The sequence below is a fragment of the Strix aluco genome, chromosome 6, assembly GCF_031877795.1.
Source record: "Strix aluco isolate bStrAlu1 chromosome 6, bStrAlu1.hap1, whole genome shotgun sequence".
Taxonomy (NCBI): domain Eukaryota; kingdom Metazoa; phylum Chordata; class Aves; order Strigiformes; family Strigidae; genus Strix; species Strix aluco.
In genome coordinates this window covers 8,977,969-9,005,198 of record NC_133936.1, presented here as the reverse complement: position 1 = coordinate 9,005,198, position 27,230 = coordinate 8,977,969, and the positions used below count along the sequence as shown (strand labels likewise).

At 37.5% G+C, this 27,230-nt stretch overlaps 1 protein-coding gene across 5 annotated transcripts in view; it reads right to left on the bottom strand.

Annotated features, from left to right (window-relative positions):
- NCKAP5 (NCK associated protein 5) overlaps positions 1-27,230 on the bottom strand; it is a 431,510-nt gene that overhangs the window by 99,323 nt on the left and 304,957 nt on the right. For all 5 annotated transcript variants that reach the window (XM_074828613.1, XM_074828612.1, XM_074828616.1 and 2 more), the window contains 2 exons: positions 8,157-8,225; positions 1,967-2,005 (listed from right to left, as the gene is read on the bottom strand). In XM_074828613.1, the coding sequence (XP_074684714.1) occupies positions 1,967-2,005; positions 8,157-8,225 (108 nt within the window). The remainder of the gene's footprint in view (positions 1-1,966; positions 2,006-8,156; positions 8,226-27,230) is intronic.

Genomic DNA, 27,230 nt, shown 5'->3' with positions numbered 1-27,230 from the left:
CAGGCAGGATTTGACCTTAGTGAAGCCATGTTGGCTGTCACCAATCACCTCCTTATTTCCACATGCCCTAGCATAGTTTCCAGGGGGATCCACTCCATGGTCTTGCTCGGCACAGAGGTGAGACTGACTGGCCTGTAGTTCCCCAGGTCTTCTTTTTTCACCTTTTTAAAGATGGGGGTTACGTTTCCCCTTTTCCAGCTGATGGGAACTTCACTGGACTCCCACAACTTCTCAAATATGATGGATAGTGGCTTAGACACTTCAATCGCCACTTCCCTCAGGACCCACGGATGCAAATCCTCAGATCCCATGGACTTGTGCAGCTTCAGGTTCCTTAGATGGTCTCGACCCTGATCTTCCCCTACAGAGGGTGGTTCTTCATTCTCCCAGTCCCTGCCTTTGCATTCTGTGATTCGGGTGGTGTGGTTTGAATCTTTGCTGGTGAAGACTGAGGCAAAAAAGTCATTGAGTACCTCAGCCTTCTCCATATCACGGGTAACCAGGTCTCCCATTTCCTTCCAGAGAGGGCCCACATTTTCCCTAGTCTTCCTTTTATCACTGATGTACCTATAGAAGCTTTTCTTGTTGCCCTTGACATCTCTGGGTAGAGGCTTTTAGAAGGCTTTAGCCTTCCTAACCCGAGCCCTGGCTGCTCAGACAGTTTCTCCATATTCCTCCCAGGCTATCTGTCCTTGCTTCCACCCTCTCTAGGCTCCCTTTTTGTGTTTGAGATTGTCCAGGTGCTCCTTGTAGGTGCTCCTTGTTCATCCCTGCAGGCCTCATGGCGTTCTTACCTGACTTTCTCTTTGTCAGGATGCATCACCCCTGCGCTTGGAAGAGGTGATCCTTGAGTATCACCCAGCTTTCTTGGGCCCCTCCTCCAGGGATTCATCTCGTGCTACTCTGCTAAGTGGATCCCTGAAGAGGCCAAAGTCTGCTTTCCTGAAGTCCAGGGTAGCGAGCTTGCTGTGCACCCTTCTCGCTGCCCTAAGGATCCTGAACTCCACCATTTCATGGTCACTGCAGCCCACGTTGCCATTGAGCTTCACATTCTCCACCAGCCACTCCTTGTTGGTGAGAACAAGGTCCAGCAGAGCACCTCTCCTCGTTGGCTCATGTATTACCTTGCTTTCCTCACTGTTTAATTTCATCTTACTGTTTTTCCAGATCATTTCTTCATTTCAGCAAAGTAATTTCTAATTTTACTCCTCCCACTAGGTTCTATTTGAAACAACCATACTTCATATCCAACCATTTGGATTGTGAACGGTAATTGCAGACGTGACTTGATCCAGAACAGACCTTTATAGATGCCATAGTGAATCTTTTCATTCTGCCAGGTTTGCCATCACCCTACAAGAATTTTGCCTCTGTAGTACTTCCCTTGCTTACCCAGGAGAATGGAGCAGGAGGGCATCAAAAGAGTTTTTAAGACAAAATACGAATTCTCTACTGTTGGTCCCCAGCCCACAAGCAGAGTAGTTGAATCCCCAGGCTACACACAGAGCCTTCTCTTTTACTCAGGGAAGCACAGGCCCACACCAGGAAGTCTCTCCTTCCACTGACTGTGAATGAGCATGCCAGCTATTGACACACACTGTAATTTATCTGTTTTATGTTCCACAGGAATGGACTGTGGGAGTCACATAACTTGTTATGGATAAGGAGTGGAAATATCACCATCTGGAGGAAGGATTTTCAGATGCTATTTGCTCAATATAGGTAAACAATGAAAACTGGATATGGGTCCAATATGATCAAGCCTTAAAGATGTACAGTCTCCTTGATTTTTATTCACTTGGACTACAAAATACTTGACTTTAGGCCTGACATGCAGCAGCCTTGGTAATTAAACGTGTGAATATCATTTAAAAAATGTATACTATGTAAGAATATATATCCCTCAAATGAACAATGAACATCTGCAAGCTGCAAGTTATACCACAATACCAAAACCACAACTTACCTTTTGAGTAAGTAGAGCCTGAACAACCTGATTAGCTACCTGAAATAAATAAATAGAATAGTTTAAGTATGCTATCATGTGTGTTAATGCATAACAATACCTTCTTTTGTGGCTTTACACTCCACTTTCCATCTACAACCACCACCAATTCTAGTATTTTTATTATTTACTAGTATTTTCATCAGATAATAGTAATAAGAATACATGAAATGCAAGTTAACTACTTCTGTGCTAGTCCTCATTATAAACAAATGTGTATTGCATCAATTGCAGTATAACATGATGGACATTTGGTTAAATTCTGTCATCTCTTCTTTGGACTAAACTTTCACAGTAGCCAGTGTGCATCAGCATGGATTGATTGCATTTACTAGCACTGATTTTTACCAGCCAAGGATGGAATCCTGAATGTTTTCATTAAGTTTAATTGTTTCTTGATTCAATATTGACAAAATGGTACATCTATCATGACAAGCAGAAACCATAAAGTGCCACGGAAAATTAAAGTACCTACTGTCATCAGAGTGTGGTTGGAAGGCATTCACACTACACAGCATAATTGACTTGAATGAGATTACACACCATTGATCAGTAGAACTATATATTCAACAGGGAATTTTTGAAGTTATTTATTTTATACATCCTTTCTAATTTATGTTTACCAGCAGGCATAGGGGCAGGGAATGGGAAGAAGGAGGGACAAAAAAGCAGGACTGCGATAAGATTTTCTGTTGATAATGTCTGACTTCTCTATTACGTTTCTAATGCAATTTAAAACTATATATGCCTATGTTATCACACAATATGTTTGCCTATATTTTTGCTCTTGCATTTAGGCAGAGCATCTAGAGATCTCACTCTGTGCAAAAAGAGACAGTAGTTATGATTTCTGGTTTGGTTTTGGCTTTCAGAAGTTACAGTAAAGCATATGCAAGTATCACCAAATCTTCATTGATTCTTACTCTTGGCAAACCAAAGGAAAAAAACCACACCACTGATGTGAACTGAGCTGCGAGGAAAGAGCTGAAGCTAATTCATTTCTGTAAATAATTCAATTCTGTTAGATCCAAAAGTTACATGTGATTCATACTCTCATAAAATTGCCTAGTATCAATTTTTTTCTCCAAACTGGTCCCTAACTTAGGGCAGCCCATGGAACAATGCTCCTATAAAACAGCTCTATACATGATTTAACAGACGACACAGACTAATATTAGAACAGTAATAACCAACAGAAGTAAATATATTACAGTTTTGAAAAACCATGTGCTTTGCCCTATAGGCTTTCAGGATCTACATCCAACAGTGTTCCTTCTGGCATGTACTTTTAACGTCTGTGTGCTCTACCTGAAAATTGAACAAACCATATCAAATACATTATTTCTTTACTTTCTGACATGGAGTTACTTTACCAAGGAAGAACTAAAAGGTTCTTTGGAGTGTGTACTAGTCACAACACAATAACCTACAAAATTACTCCAATAGCTTTTATATATTGCACAGAGTGTAAATGGCATAATCTTCCAAATGGGAAAAAAATGAACTTGCCAATGCATATGTGACAAATTTTCTAGCTTTGAGCGTATGAAGTTAGGTATCTAAATGAAAGTACCTGCCAGTGAACCATAGCTCCCATAGATCTTAATAAGAGAGATATGTAACTAGTTTTTCTACAAAATGAGGTTATTTTATTCTAGTATCTAGCAACTTGGCAAACTGTGTTGCTATTACCATTCAAAGATTTTCAGGTCTGTATTCTTGGTTTTCAGCAGGAACAGAGGTGGGAAGCCTTCAGTGAAATGTTCTGCAGTTACTAAAACTAATTTAGCAGTCAATAAGCGGAATCATATCCAAACTTCTACATTTCAAATGAGGTTGCCATTCCACTCCTACAGCAGTGCTATGTCCAGACAGAAATAAACTGCTAAGATAGCAGATCTACTTCATTTTTACTTACAGGTATCAAGAGGCACCATGGATATGAATGAACAACATAAGCCAGCACTACAAAACTGGTAGTCATAATTACCAAAAACCGAGCAAACTGAGACCACTGAAGGCAGAGGGACTGACTTCTGAGATGCAGAACATGTGAAATTCCCACTGATACGAGGCAGAACTGTGGCTCAATCCCAGTAAAAAGCAGTCTGTAAAATGACTTGACCTGTGATTCATGCAGTTAATCAAGGTGAGACATGGAATAGAACAGAGATGGTCGGTTCCTTAGTCTGTTATTATGTAGGAGATGACACTGCCTACCTTCACACTGACTGCCTTGCCTTTGAACTTAGGCAAGATCTTTAGGTGAGGTTTCCTTTTGTGGATTGCAATAAAAGAGATAAAAGCTTCACTTTTTCCTTACACAATTATGTTTACATACACTTTATAAAGTGGTCTTAATAGAAAAGGTAAAAAGAATGAATCAAAGAAAAGAGATCCTAGTGTAATAACTATTATACCTTTTACAAATACTAAGATTTTACACAGCTGCCTTTAATGTATGATTTCATATGCACAAAGACATCTCAAGTGTACTAAAATGAAAGCTCTTATATTTTATGGAAATCTTGAAAATAGAAAGCCTTTTCAACTTTGTATTTTTGATTAGCTAATTCTTAAAACATCAGCAAAAATATAATCTAGCCTAAATTGCATAATTTCCTGTATGTAATTATGGTGAAGCTTGACAGAAATCTCAGCTGGTACAGTGTTGTGAATAAACATGACATTACCAATAAACTGACAGCTGAATTCCAGGATAGGAAATTAGGATTAAGCATGTTAACTTCAAACCCCAAAGGTACAAGAAGACAATCCTGGGTTTTGCACTAAATTTTTCAGAGACAGAAAGATACATTTATGGAGTATGTCTGAAATTAAATGTGCTCTTTTCATATTTATTAAGTACTAGAACATTTCAATGACACCTTCTTCCAAATACTGTTCTAAAGTTGTTTATATGTACACTTCAGAGATGAACAATTACTTTAAAAATCAGTGAATATTTATTAAAAATTCATAAAGGACTCACTTCAGCTTGACCCATATTCTTTTCAGATTTCACCTCTATGAACATTTGAGTTTCACTGAATTTTACCACGAAAATAATTACAGAGCATGCATTTTTAAGTCACAGGTGCAAGCATTCATATAATATTAAATGTGGGACATTATATCAATTAAAAGAACTATGTAAAATAATTGATTAAAAAAAAGAAAAATGAGAGAAGATAATGGCAGGCATAGCTTTAAAAACTCAGCTCTGGTATCTTTTTGTCACACACAAACAGAAGAATCACAGTGGTTATTTTTACTTCCTTCATATGCAGCTTAATGGCCACCAACACCTCAGCAGAAAGCACACTGTGCATAGCAAGTGCCCTTATCACATTGCTGTAGAGGCCTGAGGGAACAAGCAGGGACACTATTGGCAGGGTGGCCAGATTAAATGATGCTTGAGTGCCCTGAGCAGAGTTTGCCTGCGCCCAGGGGAGAGAAGCTGCAGTTTGAGGATGCTCAATGAAGAGTGAAAAATGGCAGCATTCTCCCAATAGTTATCAAACAATGCTCCCGACCTTCATTACCTGAAGGGCCTGTCAAGCATCCCAAACATGTGACTAGCCAAAATGGCTAGGTATTAGCTTTGGAGGTAAGCGTTCCTTGTGCACCAGCCCAGGAGAAGTTCAATACACTCATAACTAATTGGACTGCAGAGGCAAAATTAAAATAATGGTTGTAGCAGGCACTCAGATTTTTTGGTGGCAGGCTTAGCTGTCTCAGATTTGGGTGTGATCACAGCCTTGTGTTCTCAGGAACATTTGTGTTCCTTCCTTTAAACCCATCAGGTCTCCCTGGGGCAAAATGGAGCTGCAGCACAGACAGATACATAGTTGTAGTGGATACATCTGCTCCTAAAAATTGCTGAGGAAGTCCTGAAGCCCAAACTAGGGAAGGTCTGAAGAGATTTTCATCTTCAAGAAGTGGGGATGGTGTAAGATGAGTTATGAACAGAGGAAGCACCAGACTTAAAATCTTAAAGGAATGAAACTTTTTTTTTTCATAAAAATATTTACGGAAAGCGTTTTATTTTCTTAAGAACTCCAGTAAGAATCCCTGTTTGGAAATGACTTTGTCACATACAACACATCCTCAGAAGACTCTGGTTGGAAGTGAAGGTTCTCACAATCATTGATTGGGTTATTCACTATCTACATTTATATCTCATCTCCTATTCTCTTTATTGTTACTATAATGAAGCAGGGCGAGAACGTCCAATTTCTTGTGAAGCTCCACCATGGGAATGTGCTCAGGTAGGGGCTAGCCTGGGACTCCTGCAAAACTTGCAATTATTTAATACGTTTTTGTTGCCTGAGTCACTGGCAACAACTTCTTCACCTCAGTGATCAGAAACGATTAGGTCCAAGTTTGTGTCAGCTAAAACAATGCTGGTTGCGGTGCCACTGCCAAAGTATTGTGGGGGCTGAAAAGGGAAGGAGAAGAAAAAAGTGATACCAAGCCATGGGGAAGGACAAGAGAGGTCACTGGACACAAAACAGAAGACAAAAAAAGGAAGAATATAAGCAAACAAAAAATAAAGCAGGGAAGCAAAAAACCACAGGTGATGAGAAGCACTTTCTCCTGAAAAAGTTGACACAGTGGGAGAAGATTGATACAGCTGTGATAATATGGAAGAACTGAAAACAGCCAACATAATGTTGAAGATAACAAAGTTCAGAGGATAGTTTGATACAATTATTCGCCCTTTAAACTGCAACAGCATGTAAAACCACAACACAGGATCAGAAATCCATCATGTTACTGCAAACACAACAAAAACATATCTTCTGTTCATATAATCTGTCTGAAGTGTTTTGCTGGAACGGACAGTTATGGTGTTTTACTCATTTCCAAAAATAATTATGTAGGCAGATTTTGTCCTAGACAATCAGAAAATAATTTTAAATTAAGCTCTGTAATTTAAACGAAAGTTAGTAACTATATGGTCATTTCACTCTTATCACCAAAATATCCAAATATCATTCAAGTGTGCACTGAATGCAGTGACTCAGGCCAATGCAGACCAAGGCTCTGCTGGTAACCCAGTGCCACAGAACAGGCAGAGCATAACCTAGTGAGAAAGTGTATCTGCAAGTCTTTTACTCCAGCTTCCTGATAAAAATATGCTATAGTGGCAAAAGTGTGGATTTATTGATGAAACTCTGCACTAAACCGGAGGCTTCTTGTACCAGAGCTGGATTGCTCATGCCAGTAACACTTCAGCAAATGCTGATTAAAAATTTAAAATGCTGGTATGAGGACATGAATTGTCATCTGCTACAAGTGGTTTGCACACTCATGCACTCTTTTCTCAAAGGTACAGCTGAGAAGCCAGTGGAGTTCTGTTTTGTTTTGTTTGCATGTTAGCTAACTACTTATGCTGCTATGTATTCTTATTATGGAACAGGTGAATGATTTCTACTAAGCAATTCTTTGAGCTACTAGAAGTCTTAGAACTATTTTAAGCTCTTGTGTATGCTGAAGAGCCTTATTTCAGGATAAACGGGAGGAAGAAATAAGCATCAGTATATACATGGAGAAAGCTGCATGCAATAGGAGATACTAGACCTTTCTGGAATGGTAAGCATGGCTGGAGTGCTCAGAGAGTAACTGATGGGTGAATGGTATTGTAGCTGTAACTGGAAGGTCTGATCAGAAGCTGAGCAGTGTAGCAGAAGTAAGCCAACAGCTAGAAAAAACTCAGCATGAAAAGCTGTGTATGTAACCCTAAGGGGAAGCTGAGAGGCTGAATTCCCTGGCTACAGAGTACATTGCATAGGAAAGCTGGGGAACTTCTGATGGAAGAAGCCACTGCCACCTGTGTTCCACTCTACAGAAAAGGAGTACACCACACCTAACAAGTACATTATAATTTTCTCCTTCTAATGAAACAAAGCAAATACTGGTCACAAGGATATCAACTTTTTGGTGAAGAGGTGTCGTCAAAACAGGATTTACAGCAGAGGTCATGGAGAAAAATATCTACGACTGCCAGACACATGTTCTTGGAATTAATTAGAATGAGGTAATACTATAAAATTGCAGAACAGTGTCAACCTTCTGAGAGGGAGAGATTCATTTCTATTCATTTAATTATAGTACCAGGTAAGAACAACCTTTTTATCTACCTTACCTCATCAAGACATCTTTCATACTGTTCTCTCTGATTTTCATTTTCCAGAGCCAGTGCTGAATTCTCTGCCTACAGTAAAATAGAATAAATAAATAAATATGTAATTTAATCAAAGCGTATCTTGTACTACATGACAATTCATAAAAATTCTCAAGGTGCTTACTTTGTGTACTTCTTCAAGATCCAGAATAAAAAGCACCATGCAATTTATTTTGCTACAAGTTGGTATTTTGAGTAAAAACAGAAGTGACATTCATTTATAAGATTATTCACACCATGCATTACAATTTAGAACAATATCAGAGCAGATATTCCAAGTATGTCCACAATCTCATCTTGTCAGGTGCAATAGAGTTGGCAATGAAACATAATGAAAGACATTGGTATATCTTTTCTTCCTCCCCCTTTTCTGTTTCGAGCGAATTTGCTATCTGAGAAAGCCACTTGGAAGCAAGCAGAGGCAGCTACTATCAAAAGGAAACAAAAGGCAATCTTATGTAAACTTTTAACAATGGCAGCTCTTCATAAGTCTCGTTCTGCAGTGGGTAACTCCAGAGGCACTGGTCAGACTACATCTAATTGGTGAATGACACCCTTTAAGTGAACCAGATGAATTTATAGCCTTTACTTAAAAAACAATTCCTATCATTTCAAGAGAGAGGTATTTTACTACATCTAAATGCAATTTTAAAGTCAGAAATCTTTTCTCAAACATATGTCAGTTTAAATATGATAAAGTTTCCTGTATAGTAGTGCCTTTCGTCTATTTTTAATTTCCATTACACTCATATTTTTGCATAGTGCAAACTTCAAAATGGCACAATCTGGTATGTAAATTACATTAAATCAATGTATTTTTGTATATATTATGACTTGACTTTAGGAATTCTTACAGTGTTGGAAAAGGAAAATCTCTAAAGTGTGCTGTACACAGTTGCATCAGAGCAACTTTGAACTAGTCTTCTCTTAAAGACTGAGAAACTAAAATGATATATAAAAATCTATGAGTTAAAACTGGCTCTAGAAACCTCTTTGCCTCCCATGCATAACTTCACATCATGTAACCATAACACCAAAATCAATGCATTCACATAATTACAACTATTATACAATTTACATTACTTGCTTCACTTTAACCTTCTGACAACCTATAAAAGTTAAACAAATGCTGCTTCAAAAGAACTGTGGTTATACAAAACAACAGTCATAAATATAGTTAACATTTGTAATTTTAGAGAAAAATTTAATGTAATGTACTGTGTGGAGCGATTCTATGGAAAGATGCAGTTCTCTCTTCCTTGTTCAGAAAAGTCAATGATTCAACAAAATGATTCATTAACAACAATTTCAAAGTCAGCTAAATCCTAAAAATAAGATTAGGAAGAAAAAGTAAACATACATAATTATCCAGCATATTGAAAAAGAGTAAAGAATAAAAGGGTAGGAAGTTACAAGGGCATATAGAGTTTACTTATTTACAAGTCTAAATAAACAACAATAGAATCAGTGCTCTATCTTGAGGGTACAATCAAAGCCAGCAAAGGTGGTAAAATGCAGTGCACCATATTTTCACAATGTCACCTACCAATGGATTCAACATATGGCTATAAAAAGTATATGGGTGATCCTGCAGAGAGCACTGAGAGACGAGACAGCAAAAAGTACAGATGCAGAAGTAAGTAACAAAGTAGAGCAGAAGATGAAAAGCAGCAGTAAGAAATCAGAAGCTGGAGGGTAAATAGTCCTCCATACTGAAGAGGCTATCATATACAGTTATCAGTTTGCTTTTACAGACACATTCTTGCAGATTGATTGACAAAAATAAAGAGATGATTGCTACATAAAAATGTATTTGAGTTAAAGTTTTTCAAATGTTTTCTCTATGAATATCACCCTAAAACGCCATCCAAGATAAATTCTTCTTACTGTTTTGAAGCAATCATCGAAGGATTAGTCTGCACAGTCTTTAACTCATTCATATTGAGATACCTATGTGTTTTTTTTTTTTTTAATTATCATTTTCACTAACATAAAAATATATTGTATGATTTTATCCTAAATAGTTAGGGCAGACTGCTCCCATATAGAGATGTCTAAAAGAACTACAACACATAGTTGTACTATACAAAATAGCCAGAGAGCTTTCCATATTTCTCTTACTCTTTTTTTTTTTTTTTTTTTGAATGCCTTAAGGCTGTAAAATGGAAGCTAAGTCTTCTTGGGTCTGTTAGCTGAATCTCTGATTTCAGTGAGCTATTCCCTTACAAATAGGCTACCAAAATTAGGAAGTCTGAACTTGACAGCATTATAAATAAATGTTACATTTCCCCTCTTATCAAGCCACAGTGGAAACATCTGTATAATAAAACCCTTTTTCACGCCACTGCCTTCGAAAGTGTAGTGAAAGGATGTAATGCACTCAATGTTAGCTTGACTTTTGTGCTTCTTGATTGCTGAGCAAATCATGCCTATTTATTTGGCATTTTTGTAATGAGGACTGGACTAGAAGGGAACACTTGACTGACTTTGCTTAAGATCCTGTGCCAGTTCCCACAACATGGGAAAACCAGTACTTGATATACTAAATCACTCTACATTGCAACTGAATACTTGATAATAATCCTCATTCCCCCAAAAGTATTCATTTGGAAAATTTGTAATAGCACTTGTGGTCTCAAAACCCTGCCTCCTAATCCAAACCTTCATTTATTTAACAGAAACCACTGGGTTTTGGTGTTATTGTAAGTCTGCTCAATTTTTGCTCAGAGGGATCTGCCTACCTCAGTATTGCATATTTTAGGCATCTTTTGCCAGTTAAGCAAAGTAGGTCTCTTTGGAGGAAACCACTATTACATTTTATTTTCATTTTCAGGCCATACTTACACTAGGCTAAGCTGCAATAAGAAGCCCGCACTTCTCACAGCTTGAAAGCTATTGCACACTTGCAAGCACCCAGAGGCAGTGGTAGAGACGTACTGACCCCTAATGCAGCCACTTCTCCTATACATAACCTGGCAGGGGACTACGCAGGAAAAAAACTAGCTTACTGAGAACAGTACTCTCTTAGGTATCAACTGATTTCTATAGCAATTTCTAGTTTCAGGTATAGCTGTCCTCTAGGAATTTATGTATATTTTACGTTACACATATAAATAAACCATCTCTGCCCCTCAGCCTCATAAACACTGAAGGTGATGCTGCCCAGCAAACTGCTCCAGACAAGGAACATTCAACACCTGCCACCAGCGCCTACAGGCAAGCATGTCTTTTCTTGGGGGGGGGGGGGGGGGATGTGTCAGCTCTCAAAGCACAGTATCATTCCGTCAGCCAAAAGTAACTGTGGCCTAATTTACCATTAAATAAAACATTATATGTTGCTTTTGGATCATTATAGATTCAAGAATCCTAAAATGTCAAAACAGCTACTTCCTAGTTCCGATTTGGAAGGAAGTATTTTGCACAAGAGTCTCTGCAAACATTGGAAAATGTAAAGATTTCAATCATGGCTTGGCTAATGCTAAACAGCCTTCAACTGCCTAAATTAGAGACAACTTTGTTCTGAATTGTGAGACTGAATTTATAGAAAATCAATTTGAAAGTGAAAACTTCAGACTATTTTATATAAAACAGAGGCTGCCTTGTATTGATACCATTGCTAAGATACAGTCATTACGAGAGACTTTGTCAACTCCGATTTTAATCCCTTTCTCAGGATGGAAAACATAGCCCTAGTAATGATGAAAATTATCTTTAGGTCAGCTAAGAGCTTTCTCTCGCCTTCACAGATGTTGAAGAAGACTCTGTATTTTCTCTTGTGGGGCAGCTGTTTGCACAGTTTCATTCAAGTCTAGTAACAGACTACAGATCTGATGCACTGAGGTCTGGTCCTGTTCCTCCTGAAGTCAGTAAGAACCTGCCATTTATTTCCCATGAATGTAGATATTTCCCAAGAATGTAGACGTGTAGATCCACGAAATAAACTGTGTTTGTTTCACAATACACAATGTTTCCTTAAAACTTCTCTGGGTCAAGAGGAAGTTCCTTGGTTCACAATTTGTTGTTCATTATGCTACAGGAGAAACAAGGAGACAGACAGCAGCCTTAGCCTTTTTTATGTTTCTATAAACAGGTTATATACCGGGTCAGTAAAGGCAGACCAACTAATTACAAGTCTTAAAAAAAATTCTAAAATGATCATGATAATTAACTTTCTTATACCCTTAACAACAAAACACAGGAAGCATCCATTCAGGCAGTACAGCCAGCTAAACTTTAAATTCTTGTGAAAATGCATCTTCACCTGAAGTCTAAAACGCATCTCAAATATATCCTTAATGTGGTCATACTTACTTTTTTGGTAATGAACAACAAAAGACACTACAGCTTTTAACATCATAGGAAAAAAACAAATACAAGCACTGCATCCCCCATCCCACAACAGAGAGAAATTTTTTCTCCCAAAAAGTATTCATTATCACTAGGCTCTGAGCCAAAAAGTGCTCTGCTCCTTTCCAGCTCACAATCTTTTTTTCTAGGTTTACATGGTCAAAGCACAAGATCTCCCATCACCCTCACTGTGTCAAATCTGAGATTTTTTGGGGGTTCAGTCCTTACCTACAGTCATAGATCATGGCACCTTTCAGTCGAATAACAGCACCAGACCACAAATAGCTGAAATAAATATGCACATAATATATTCTTACACTGATACAGACATTTAGGATGATTTCTCCATTCTCTCCTCTTTCTTTCTAATGATTTTTGAGAGATTATGACAACAGGTTAAGGATTGTCTACTAACTATACTTCGTTCAACATTTACCGGTGTTTGGTAGAATTGGCAGATGCATACTCATGTCTGAGAATGTCATGAGACATCCATGTCTCCTCCAGATTTGCCTCTCTAAGTGGCACTTGAGAGGACAACTTTCACTTAACATCCTGCAAAAGCCATTCCTGTGTACCTCTTGAAAGAGAGAATTGAAGTGCTTAAATGATGTTTGAAATAAGATTTGGATTTAAGTCCCTGAAGTGTTTTTCAAAAAGTTTAAACTTTACCTTCCTGTGCCTTGATTTTTTAAGTCAAGAGAACAGGAACAACAACCTTTTGTTACCTAGCTAGCCTGTTCCAACGATTCATGATTTAGGACATATTTGGTGCACTGGGGTCTTTAAGCAAAGAACTATTTCATTTACCTATTAGGAAGTCTTCAACAGACAATCCTCTACACTTTTATAACCACAATGAAATGAATTAAACCACTGAATTTTCTATTAGAAGGCATGAATAAAAGAAGCACGTACAAGACAGTTTTGCTTACTCAACCATTATAGAGTTGAGACAAAACAAGAGGATGGGAGGAGGAAGAGAGAAGAAAGCGGAGAGCAGTATGTATTTTGCACTAAAGGAAAAGGAGGTCATAGAATCATAGAATGGTTTGGATCAGAAGGGACCTTTAAAGATCATCCAGTCCACCCCCCCTGCCATGGTCAGGAGATGAAGGTCTAAAGGTTGTACGTCAAGTTAGCAGCTCAACATGCTTTGAAGGAATCATCAACAAAGGTCAAGAGGAACAAAGTTATGACAGTGAACTTTAAAATCCCTGACAGAATGCTACAACACCGGTTACCATGTGAACTCCTTTGTTATTCATACTAAACCATTTGTCCATTTATAGAAAGCTTTATTGATTTACACAGACACTCACGCCCTATGCAGTATATTAACAGCTGTCCAAGCACTTCAAATGTGCTCAATTTTTTCCTGCTTTCAGCCTCTGATTTTGTATATTTTTGTAGTCACAGCTTCACACAGCGCACATGAGAGGTCAAAACCTAGGTCAAAGTCTGCTGTTGGTAAAGTAAGAAGTAATGTTGTTGCAGTCTTTCCTTAATTCCTTATGGCATCTTTTTGGAAAGCTGCTGTTCTAGGAAGAGTTTACCACCTGAACAATCTTCACATCTTTGGTCACAGGAAACTCTTTGTATTATTCTGTCCATGTTACACAGAGAATTTGTCCTTTGAAAGACTGACACAATGACTTGTCAGAGAAAAGTTTAACAGCATAGTTATGGTGGTTAGAAGTACTGAAAATTACATCTGTTTTTAAATCAACATAGTAATAGCAACAAAAGCCTTAATTTAATTCTAGCACTATAAAAGCATTTCCACTGGCCACTTTCCAGTGCCTTTTATATTGCTATAGACAGCTCTTTGCTAGGAGTAAAATGGGAACTGCACCTCACGACCTGCCTGTCAACATTTGGATGTTTCCACCTTCTGCTTTATGCTTTCCACAATAAAGCAACACTGGAGCGACTATGGAGCATCTCCCTGCTGAACAGCAGCCCATGTGCTACAGCTCTGCTCCCTGGCCTCTATCCCCAGGACAGTAACTGAGACTGGAGAATGGTAGCTACTGACGAAATAAGCAGTGAATTTAGCAGACTAATACTTAAAAAAATATTACTGTATGCTTTTTCAAATGTCCTGGTCTTAACTACTTCTTCCAGCTCATGGAGACAGGGGAAAAAAAACCCAAACGGGACAAATTAGTGGTATGATGACAGCCAGGCTTCTCACCCTTGCTTCAAAACACATGGGCCCTTAGCCTTCTTAGTTGCATCATTTTGTGATTTTTTTTTAGCATGATAAAATAGCCCATTCTCTTTAGCCACGCTTAAAACATTTGACACATTTTATCTGAAATACTTAGCCACTGTTCAATTCACATTTAGGTAAAACATGGCATGAAAGTAACACATATATGATGTTAAATAATAAAGTACAGAACCATACAAGCATTAATTATAACTCTGTCTATAAAAAGGCCACATTAAACCTTTACTGGGCAGTACTGGTAGGGATCATTCTTGCAATTCAAAATTGTAATAATACATTTTTTAATTCTTTACTAACACAAAAACATAGTGTTAGAACAAGCTACCAAGAAATCTCAAAAGCAGTCATAGCAATCTCATAGGCCATGCTATGCTATAGCTGTGCTACCAGTAAAATGGGTTTGTAGCCTCATAGAAAGCAGTGTAACCTTCTTCTAATTACACTAGAAATCAGATGATGTTTATTCAACATCAGAAAGCTAACCACTTAAGATTACATGAAAACTTGGGTTTACATGATCTTAACAAAAAGCAGCCCAAGGTCTGTGCAGCTGCATATGATGTTTTACCAATTACTGATGAGCTGATGCATGTATTTAAACATAAATTTACACCAGAAATTATGTTAACAGCTTTAAAAATTGTATGGATTTCATGCTGCCAGAGATCAGAAAACAGATCTTGCTTGTTTATCTGCAGATCTGCAGCAGATTGCAGGGAGACACTCCCACCCGGGGTCCTGTACAGAGCTCATAACCACGGAGCTCTTTTCCTGTCTGTCAAGTGTTTCCCAGCTCCCACGAGAAGAAACAACGGGTGTTCGACCTAAATGATGAAGCCTTCTTTTTGGAAGAAGGGATTAACTAGAATTTAATCCTTCAAACCTACTTATATTGGATAAACATATGAACTTCAGGAGCTGAATCAAACAAACCAAAACCAAATGAGATCCATACACTGCTGATGAGACCGTCTCCTAAAAATGACTAAAAGTAAACCTTGTATTCCTGGGAATTCTTCTGGGAAATACCTTTACTTTTTTGGGGGCCTGGAAATTTTTAACTGGTTCAAGAACGGTAATATGTGTCTATTTTATTTTGGTTAACTCTAAAGTAGTTGAAAATGACAAGCTTTTAAAACCTTCATTTTACCTTCTGACACCACAGAAATCTCTGGAGTTGACATTTTAAAGAGAAGATTAGGAATATATCTAGCAATACAGATCTAGTAAAGACTAGTTGAAAACCACTGACTATCTATACATCCAACAATGAAGCTTGATAAAAAACTTTCAGTGCAGCCATTTTCAAAGAATATACTTGCTTTGATTTGAAATGAAACATTTTGCTGAAAATTTTAATCAAATTTAAAAGTGACACTGAAACCATGCAATGTAAGTCCAGGCTTCCAGCAAATAAATATCTAGGCTACTAACAGATATATCAATAATATCTTTGTATGTTTGCCTGCATGCAAATTGTAGAAAACAGCAAATTCTACCATTATTTACAGCGAATATAATAGACTTACAGACAGGCAGCATAAAGCTGTGCATATTTCTGAAGTTAAAGACATACATACTACACATAACAGTCTAGATAATGCATATACACTTGATAAGGCATAGAAGTACAAGCATGGAAAACCAGAAGTCCCAGCAAGACTCCTATTTTTTATCATTTATTCTCTGAATGAAGTGCTGAGCTGTGTGCCCCAGTGCAGTGCATTGCTCTGCACAGAGACCAAGGCATTCCCCTTCCATAAACAATATTCCTAGGCTGCCTGAACAGAAGCACCTGCTATTAAAATAGAGGGGTAAAATGACAGACAAGAGAAAGCCCTCTCACTCACAGTCAGGCAGACCCGTGGAGCTACGTGATGCCAGTCCTGTCATACAGCAAACACTGATTTGGGCAGTCAGAACGGAGAAATGCTGAAACTCAATCACCTTTCCCAAAACTGTCACCGGTCTGACAGCACAGGGTGTCTCCCTAGAAGTGCACACCCAGGCACAACATTACAGGCCACGATGCCATCACACAAAAGTAAGACGTAAGACTGAATTTCTATGCAAGGAACAGCGTGTATATGTTGTGAAATTTGTTTATTTTGTGATTTTTCAATTTACACTCAATGATCCTTCCTCTTGCTGTTCCCAACTGTGAACCAGAGGCAGTTGTTCCATCTCGTTCCTTTTGTTCCTCTTAAGTGATTTGTTCCGTTATGGAACAGTTCTTCCTTAAGAACTGAGAGCATTTCACTCTGACAGACTTACTGTGCTTCCCCATGTAATATTAACAGGCAGTTATTTCCTCTATCAAAGAACTAAAAATAAAATCCTTGGTCCATGAAAAAAGTATGAGATCCTGAAATTCTAAGTGAAACTAAGATTCTTACAATTAACACAGGCAGATAAAGGCAAGCGGTGTGGAGTCCTGATTAATCTTAAAAGGCATTTTGTGTTTAATATCAACACATGTATAAACTTCTTCACATTGAAAACTCTTACATAAATTAATCACATCACATTTGGTCAGTTGCATTTGTTTCAATTTTTCTTGAAAAAAGACCAGACTCTGCAGGCAAAATTCTAATTCTTTGAAATTAGTAAAGACTAGTTGAAAACCACTGACTATCTATACATCCAACAATGAAGCTTGATAAAAAACTTTCAGTGCAGTCATTTTCAAAGAAAATACTTGCTTTGATTTGAAATGAAACATTTTGCCGAAGATTTTAATCAAATTTAAAAGTGACACTGAAACCAGTACAAGTATTTGCAGGGCTCTGGGCCCTTCTGAAATGATGCATAGGGCAACCATTTTTTAAAAAATTCACTTGCCTAATCACAAAACAGAGGGGTTTTTTGTTTTTTAAATTCAGATCTTGAGGAAAACTCATACTTCCAGGGCAGTTTTTCAAGCAATAAGAAAGGCAACTTTAGAATTTACTTTAAATGAGTTATCCTTCAAACCTTTGCAATTTTGATCACGAGGTTACTGACACAGTGACAGTTTTCTACTTTTTGTGATTCCATTATTCACACTTTCCTGAGTAGCAGACTCGACTTCAAGGTTAAACTAATGTAGGGTTTGAAAAGAATAGGGCATTTCAGATCTATGTATGAAAATTAATCTTTGGGCAACTTTATTCCAACAGAACTCATCTGTTATTTTTCCCCACTTGTCTAGTAAATAGATACATAGTAAATACAGGCAGTACTACTATCGATTCATGGTGCTGGGAAGCAGGTATGGAAAAAGGAGCCCAAGAGACACAGTTTGCCTTTAGAGCACACACCTCAATATCTAATTATAGGAGCAAGACACAAAGGCCTTAAGCTCATTTTCTTCAAAAGTTGAAATCCAAGAATTCAGCCATTCCTTTTAGCAAATTTAATTTATCTTTTCAAATGTTGGCAGGTCACACTAAAATATTCAGTTCAGGAATAGAATGTAATTTTAGAATCTAATTAATTTTAAAAAATTGTAACTTATTTTTCTTTAAAAACGAAGATAAATTAAAAATTATAGTCAATGGAATTAAGTAGAAAACCTTGAAATAAAGTACCAGGAAGCCAAGGATTACACGTATGTATATACAGGATTTTTTTTTTTTAAATTCTAGAAATTCTATCTATCAAGAGCAGCTCTCCTCCTTTAAAGTGGCTTTTACATATTTTTTCTAATATCATTGGAATGAACATGAAATATCATTTCATAGATCAGTGCAAAAAATGGTCCTAATGCCATAACTGGTACTTCTAGGGTGCTCCATGCACCTGAACTGAAGGGCTGTTACTAAATGATAGTAAACAGTTCAAATTTGGAGCTAAATTTGGCAGTATTGTCAAGGAACACCAACCTCCCTCCCATTCACCCACTCTACTCCCTCAGGAAACTAAGCAATTGAGTATGCTTGGAGTTGATGATTGAAAGAGAAGATTCAAAACTTTAATGCATTCCTGCTTTTTCCACCAGTGTATCTTTTAAGGTATAATCAACAATGCTACTAATTGTCTCCCATAACCAGTTATTTTGGCTCTCACTGGAAGGTGAAGCAACAGATGTTTTGTTCTGTCTTCAGAGAAAGCGGATGCTGAATTTTTATCAAGAAATACTTTTTTCCAATTATTTATCCTAAGTTTCTTCATTTAGATCAAACAAAAATAATTAAGAAATAAAGTGATTTAAACTGACAGCCTGGAAAACACTGGCCCCATATGCTTAAATGTCACATTCTCTGGCTGTGTGATGGGAAACTCATATCAGTTCCCTGTTATCCAACAATTAAGTAGGAAAACCTCATTTTTAATTTTTGAAATGCAAAAAAAATATACAACTAGTTTTCCTTTTTAAAAATATCCATTGAGCTTATTTTAATTTTAATTCTGAGAAAAAAAAAGACTTTTCTTTGCTATACTACGCAATAGATTTGAAGCATGGCGTGATGTTATAATTGATATTGCCACAAAATATATTTAAACAGAATAAAATATAAAATACATTATTTTCCTTCTCCTATGATGAATCATTTTACTATTTTCCTTTAAAGACTTTGAGCTAAAAGGTTTCCACCATAATAAGCTATTAATGTCAACTGTTTCACAATTCATTACATAAATTTAAAACAAGTTTCTCTGTTTTTAACTACACGGGAGCACTGAGTTATTTCTGAAGGCAATGTTTCCTGCAATTTCACTTTCTTCATCAGAAGTCACCCATAAGTCAACGGCCCCAGGTATTTCAAAATGAACTTCTTTTGATGGCTTCAGTTATTTCTCTCCCTTCCAGCTAAGGAGGTGTGAAGCAAAGCGAAGCAGAACAGGTATTGTTGCACTGTATTACAAATAGGATCAAATGCCATATAACATGCAGCAATTGTTTTGTAGCCAATAGCTAACTTCTAATAACTGAATCACAAAATTACTGTTCATTTCTTGCTAACTGAAATAAAACTCTATTTGCAAACATCACCTTGCTTTTCCTGAAAGCTTTGAACATTTTTCTCTTGTTTTATAGGCACAGTAAGTAGCAAACAATGCCTCTTACTCCACACAGCAATATGAGGTAGGTTGATTTCTGCACTGACATTTGTCAAATTAAAAGTTCTGATTCATTTCATTTTTAATCTTTTAGAGTGGAACAGTGAATTTACAGAGTAATTATATTTTCCTCAAAAGAACAACAACCCAGACCCCAAATTCTGTCTCTTAAAAGCTTCAACAGTTTGGAGTTGCATCCATTTTTTCTGCCCTGCAGACTGTGCTCACTTGGAGAAGATGGATGTAGAGGGAGGGGATCTCTTAGAAACTGTCTGATGTGGCAGCAGCACCTGAATGTTATTGTAACTAGTCATACTAAACTTCTTCTGTTGTGCTGGCTGACATCAGGTGCATCTACAGTGGCTTTTTGACTTGGATGAGCAGTGAGTGTCCTTCTCAAGTGATTTTTCGGATCATCGTGCTGACTGGGCTACAATTCATACCGCAGTGTGGCCTTGGAGCCAACGGACTGGGTTTCTTTTACATGAAATTGGAAGAGGAACTCCAACCACTGCCCGGCTTCGCTGGAGCTCAGCCAAAGTGAAGTTCTAGAAATGTATACAATGTGGATGTCAGGTCCCCAGCACAAACAGCTTGGCTCTGAGGATCTGCTCCTGTTATGCTGCACTGCTTGCTAAGGTAGACATACAATTATAACAGGCTATCTTCAGATCCTAAATTTATAGTGATAGGCCTAAGGAAGTCATCTGCCAGGACAAGAATGTATCCCGTAACACCAAAGTAAAAGATAGGCCCGTTGGGAAGGCTTTTTCCTGCATACAACAGAGATGTGCCCGACACTTACTTGGATAATTTTACAGCTTTGTACTTTATGAAAATAGAAAATATTAAAGTGTACAGAAACATATACATTAAAGCCAGCTACATGGAAAGTAAATCCTATTTTAATTATATATTATTAAGTGCAATACTAAATAGTAAATATTTTCCAATTATTTACTTAATCTTGCTCTTCAGCTTATAAAATTTATCTCAGATTTTGTTCTTTGTACCTATATTTGTTGGTAAACTACATCCCTAGGAGGTCCAAGAAAAGCCTTAGACTTCACACTTTGGGAGAATGTAGAAAACTCTAGAAGTTCTTAAAAAAACAAGCTTTGGATGACAATAACAGTCTCATATGGAACACACATTAAGTCAAAGCTGATGGGATTCGGTGGTGCTCTGGTAAGAAGCTCAGGCATGAAAAGCAAATTAGCATCACGTGTAAGTAAGCACAACTCACGTGCAGCCACTGGAACTGCACCTACCTTCACATGTCCAAATTTGATAGCCAAATACACTAACACTAGTATCAAACATAAGGAAATGTGACTGTTATCTTATGCCAAGCTGCTGTTCAAGAGCACTATGTGATTAATCGATTGGCCTGAAGGGAAAATGTGGAGAAAAGAACAAAAATAAATCAATGTATGAAATACTATGCAATGTAATATATACCTAGGATCGATCACATTACTGCTTTGTCAGATTGGCCTGAAATTGGGAAATATTCCTGCCTGGCAGAGGTCACTAGCAGGGCAAATCAGTTGCTTAAAAACATGAGAAGTTCTCATCTCTTATTTCTATTCAATTTCTCTGTGAAAAATACAGCTTTTTCCCTAACTTTTGCAAGTTCTTTTTTACAGTGAACTAGGAATACCTGTTTTTACCCATCTAATTGGGTAAAATTTTGAATAGTTACTCTAAGGTCACTGTGAAGGACAAAATATTTGATAAAAGGAGTACAAAGAAGACCACCACTGGAATGAAAAAAAAAATATTCTGCCACACCAAGAGGAGCCAAGAGGTAACAACACAACCTGTTTCCTTAGCAGTGAAGTTATGTCAACACTACACCAAGCAGCTCTGCGAAGATCCACTAAGGCTGGCTCAGGTTGCTAATGCATTGATCTAGTGGGACTAATACCCTGGTTTTCAAGAAGAATTAATTAGTTCAAATGAAAACTATGCCATGCAGCTACACTGCTTCCGCTACCTGAACTACCTTGCATGACAGGGCACTATATAAAAAGCCTATATTGTGTATAAAGTTCGTAACATGGTCTCTTTCTTTCCTCACTCCTCCTACCTTAATTTAATCAAATTAATGTATGTATGTACGGAACAGCTTTCTCTGCATGGCACTGGGGAGACACTACAATGTCTAACAAAATTGTTTTTGTGATGACACAGATCAAATTTAAGGTTACAGAAAGAACATTCATTGCTTATTTAAGAAAAAGAATATTACAACTGTCATTATTGGTAATAGCAGTTAAAGTATAATGACATCAAATGTAATATAGGACTGAAGAAAATTATCAAGGAGGAGGCAACAGGCTTTTCTCTGGCACATGTCTAAGGTCTAAATAAGCAGACTCCATAAGGTTTAAAAGAAGAAAAAAAAGGAGCTATTACAAGGCAAGTAAGGAGAAACTTCAGCTGTTTAAGACGTATGACCTCTTCACTGAAAAGCCTGTCTCTGCCCATTTCCAGCTTACCATAAACTGTTAAGAGAAATGCTAAGTATTTCAGCAGAAGAGATGCAATACAATAAATGAAGATTTTAGCTTCTTCTGTCTAAACACACAACAGTCTCACATAATGTGCAACCCTCAGATCCATCTCTTCAGCTAACCTGAAACTGTTGCTGCCATAACTTTACAGAGGACTTTGTCTAGCAAAGTAACCGATTTGTAAGTACTCTTTTTCTTACAGGTTACCAACAAGCTGAACGACAAACCTAGGTCTTACTTCCTCTTTTTAAAAGAACTTTTTCCTGAAGAACTTCAGCATTAAGACTCAGAGGATTTAAAATCAGGATTATTCTGAAGGAACAGACCATTTGACTGACTGAAGACAGGGAAACCTGCAGGCTTACTAAAGGGAATGAGTTGTAATTACTAACTGAGTGTTTCTGTTCTCCTAAGTAATTTCCAAGCCTTGGCCTTGTATGAGTACATACTAACCAGAAGAGGAATAGGAAAATGCATGAATGAGAAAGATGAATGAGCACTGTCACCAGATGTGATGGAAGGCCAGCAGTTATCACAGGTATTCCTGGGGGAAGGGAGGAATCTCTGCCCTCTAGATGGCATTATGCACCTCCAGATCCCAGATGCAACTGGGGAGCCCTGCCAGGCAATCTGATCATTTTCACCTGCCCAGGAAACATGGGCTCGTCTGTCAAAAAGATCAGATGGCAGTTCTTGCTCTCAATGGGAAGGCCACAGCTGCACACTGCTAAACAGCAGAACAGAGGCTATCCTGGGGCAGAGACCCTGTTTTAGCTGTTTGATGTGGGAAGCAGAGGAAAGGTGCTCGGCCTAAGTCAAAACAGAATGGAGGATCTCCCTGACCCTATATGGGGAAAAGCAACCTACAGCTGGCAGGGATGGGCAATATGTGAAAACATGTAATTAAAAAAAAAAACAGGAAAAAAATGATCACTATGAAAAACCAAAACTCTCCTACTTGGCATTTAATAGTACTGCAGAGCTTAACCAGACAAAGGTACACTGAAACACGTATGTTTGCATACAGGTATACATGTCCACACATATAAGGTTATATTGTACCTACTGTATATATGTATAGCTGTTTTGATGATACACTGAAATTGAATAATTAGTGAGTGAGTAGGTATCTACAGAAGTATCAGCGAAAATCAGAGTCAAGCATAATGGTCTGAAGTCACACTATTCCACGTTTGATTTATCTATTCTCTTTATATATTTATAAGTAATCTTAAAATCTCTGCTTGTCACCATGACGGATGAAGCAGACTTAAAAATAATTGTTTGAGTATTTTCTGCTGTGGACTATTAAAGTGGCTGCATAAAAAAGCCAGTGAATATTGAATTTCATGAATATGTTAATCATATAGATTTCGCACGTGTAGTTAAACATATGGCCACCACAGGAGACAAGACCCTTATATTCCAGAAGCCAGCACAGCTCCAGTAATTCTAGCAATATGAGTGCAACTGTACCTGCCCAGAATCCCAGCTATAATCTCTAATTCTGTATTTCTACAAGATGAAAAAAAAAGGAATTCACTATCAAATTAAGAAAAAGTGCATCATCATGCAGATCTCATTACTGTTTCATCATTTTCCAAGGCCAGGAAAGAGAAATGAAAAGAGAGAAATTATTTTGCTATGTAAGAGTTGTAAGGGATTCAGCTGTAACAGCTGAGGCAAATTAATTGGGATTTCCTATGCAGCCAGTGGAGAATGTCCACAGAATACTGGGATTTTCTTAATAACGTTAGTTTGACAGAAACTGCAGCTATTTATTTAGTTTATGAACTACACAACTGTCATTACTGTCAGCCAAATTGCATGCATTAGTATGCAAATTAAAAATATAAGGCATGATTCGAAAATCTTGTCACACAGAATCCTCCCTCTGAAAGAAGTGCCACCGTGAGCAATGAGAAGGCTCACCGAAAGTGCTTGTGTAGAATCCGTCCCAGAATGCATACCTGATAGAAACTATTTAAAAAAACTACTGAGTCTCACTCTCTGAAATGATAGATGTGTTGGGATAAACACAGTCACCTAGATCTATAACACAGTGTTGGGAAATCTCATTTCATTCAGCGGAGAGTGAATTTTCAATTGTACCACATGCCTGATTGCTAAAAAAGGTAAGTTACATTATCTACTGATTACGTGCAAGAAGGCACTATACATGGAGAGAAGGGCACTGAAAAACTATCATTATTTAAATTATAAAAGTCAGACTGAAATATCAGATTCCTTCACTGCAGCCTAGCAAGGACTCTTTGCAGAACACGGTTAACATTTATTTCAATAGAGAAAATCTGACAGGTTTAATAAAACCGAGACGATTTTCCTTGACTTCTGTGACTTACCTTTTCTTCACTGACTACACCTATTTCTTAGACCTTCTGGCACCGAATCATTATTCTTGTAGCCATATTCGATACTTTGAACTATTTAAAGAGCATTTGTTATGTCAGCCAAAGCAAGTAACACAGAGCTTTCTCTGTGGTATATAGCTGTAAGAAAAGAGCCATTGTACTGGAATTTGAAATATCATAGAAAAAACTGCATTTATAATCTGCTTTTACAATAAATATATGCAATTACAATTGGTTGTGCTGAAATGAACATTAAATGCTTATCTATGTTCTCATTCTTTGTAAAAATTTCAGAGGTCCTGAGGATCCTATAGTTCACCTATAATGCTCACAACTGCATGCACCATAATTCAGGCAAAAAAAAAAACTCTATAGGTAAACTAAAGGATCTTCTAAACAGTAACCTGACTAAAATATTAATGTGAATTAAAAATTGCATATAAGAAATGTTTCTTCCATGTGGAGATGTTGGATTCCCTTTCCCTGCCCTGGAAAAGGATATTCTATGTCATTCTATCTTGAGAAGGTACAAATCAGGAACAGTGTAAGTTACTCTGCCTTTCCAATGTTCCTTGTACCTCACTTGGACAGACTGATGTGTGGCGTAAGAGCACTGAAATATCTAATGCTAGAAAGCTAATAACATTTATTAAAACCTAAACTGACTGCATGAGCAGGCTAAAGAAGAAAAATTCTGATATGCAGCAAAATTCCCTTTATACAACTAGTTGATAGGGTATGACATGATGTCACACTAAAAACAATTAAATGCAGTTTTAAAATTTAGCAGAATAGGAACATCAGTCAGAGCATATTCTGTTGAGCACTTCACTGAATTAGCAAATTTCGAGAGATTACTGCTTCGTAGGTATCTCACAGTAGAAAGCAGAGAGTTCTGATCTGAAAGTTTTTACCTTTTCAACATGTGCCAAAAACTCAGAAGCTCTGCATGTTGTGACCCAAAACATTTAACTTCTGCATCACTGCTGTGGTGTTTCATAGGAGATGATATTCTTTTTTTTCCCTAGACTTAGTTAGAAAAGAAAACAATACCATCTGTTACTCAGACTAAAATTCCCAGGAGGCACCACGGTTGATTTTAGAAACTAAGTATTTTAAGCTGTCATTTAACTGAATAGTCAGAAAAATGCAGATATGCATGGCCTCCTCCATGCCTCTTCCACCAGTCATGGAGGCAATGACTTAATGTACAGACTTATTTATATTAAGGCACTCTTCCATTTCAGGAAATGGAACTGTTTGGTGGAACAGTGGATCAGCAGTCTCTCTCTCTAATGATAGCAGCAAATGGTTACAGCAATGAAAAACAGCAAATCTGAACAGCTCTTCCTACATCCAGTGGGCAGAGCTATTTTCAACATCCCTGTGTAAATTCATATCCCTGCTAGATCATCTTGATTTTTGCATGCCAAAAAAGAAATTGCCTTGAATTTTGACTGGCTTAGGAAAAAAACGTGTGAAAGGAGAGAGAAAAAATGAAAGTCCTTTTAGATCCTCAATATTTTACTGTCGGCAAGAAATACTCATCACATACTAACTGAATTTAACTCTCTGCCCACAAAAGGTTTCTATTAGTCTTCATCTTCTATATGAAGATATTATTTCTATTACCATCCCAACTGATAAGGTGCATCAGCCACTGAGAGCCATTCAGTCTCTGTGCCAACTATGGAGAATGAAGCTTCATGCACTCGTAGGCAGCGTGTAGGATGGATGGAAAAGCCACAGTGGAAGATCTGAACAGCAGGAGGGCATGAGCTGGCAGGAGGGAGGGTAAAAACATCTGGGAAGGCGGTGCATTTAAACACTGCAGCAGGAGTGGGTGAGGATAGATGGCAAAGAGGAAAACACCCCAGAGCACAAAGGCAAGGAGAAACAGGTAGCAGCCATGAAATTTGCTTCTCAAAGACTCGGAACAACTGAGCCACTGAAGACCTACAGTAGAAGAGTTCAAGCATCAACAGATTATAGAATACATTCAGCTTGATAGTACTTGCTGGTTTTAATTTAAAATTTACTTAGTTATTGGGAAGCTAAAACAGTTTGCCAATACTATTACCGGCAAAGAGCTGGAATAAACTGGGCTGGTTTTGAAACCAGTGATGCAAGTCAATGCTGATTCATTATCAGCCACTGGGTAAGTTTGGAAATAAGACTTTCCCTGCCTCATTGTCTGATCCCTGGCTTTAAAAAAAAAAAAAAAAAAAGAATTCTTAGGCACAGTTCAGAAAACTAATTATAAAAGTCTCCTACTGAAAAGATATAAAAGTAAAATAATCCAATAATTAGGATTAAGTAGGTTGGCCTTTGGTGACTGATCAGCATAATGAATCTTAGCTATGTGGATGGCCAAGGCATTGGGCTAAGGAGAGGCTTCTGGCTGAATCAGATTAAATGCATTGGCTGGAACAAGACTGGTTGCTACAAAATATTGAGAACATTGCTACAAAATATTTAAAAGTTTCATGATTTTTCTATGCATCTAAGTAAAGTGATG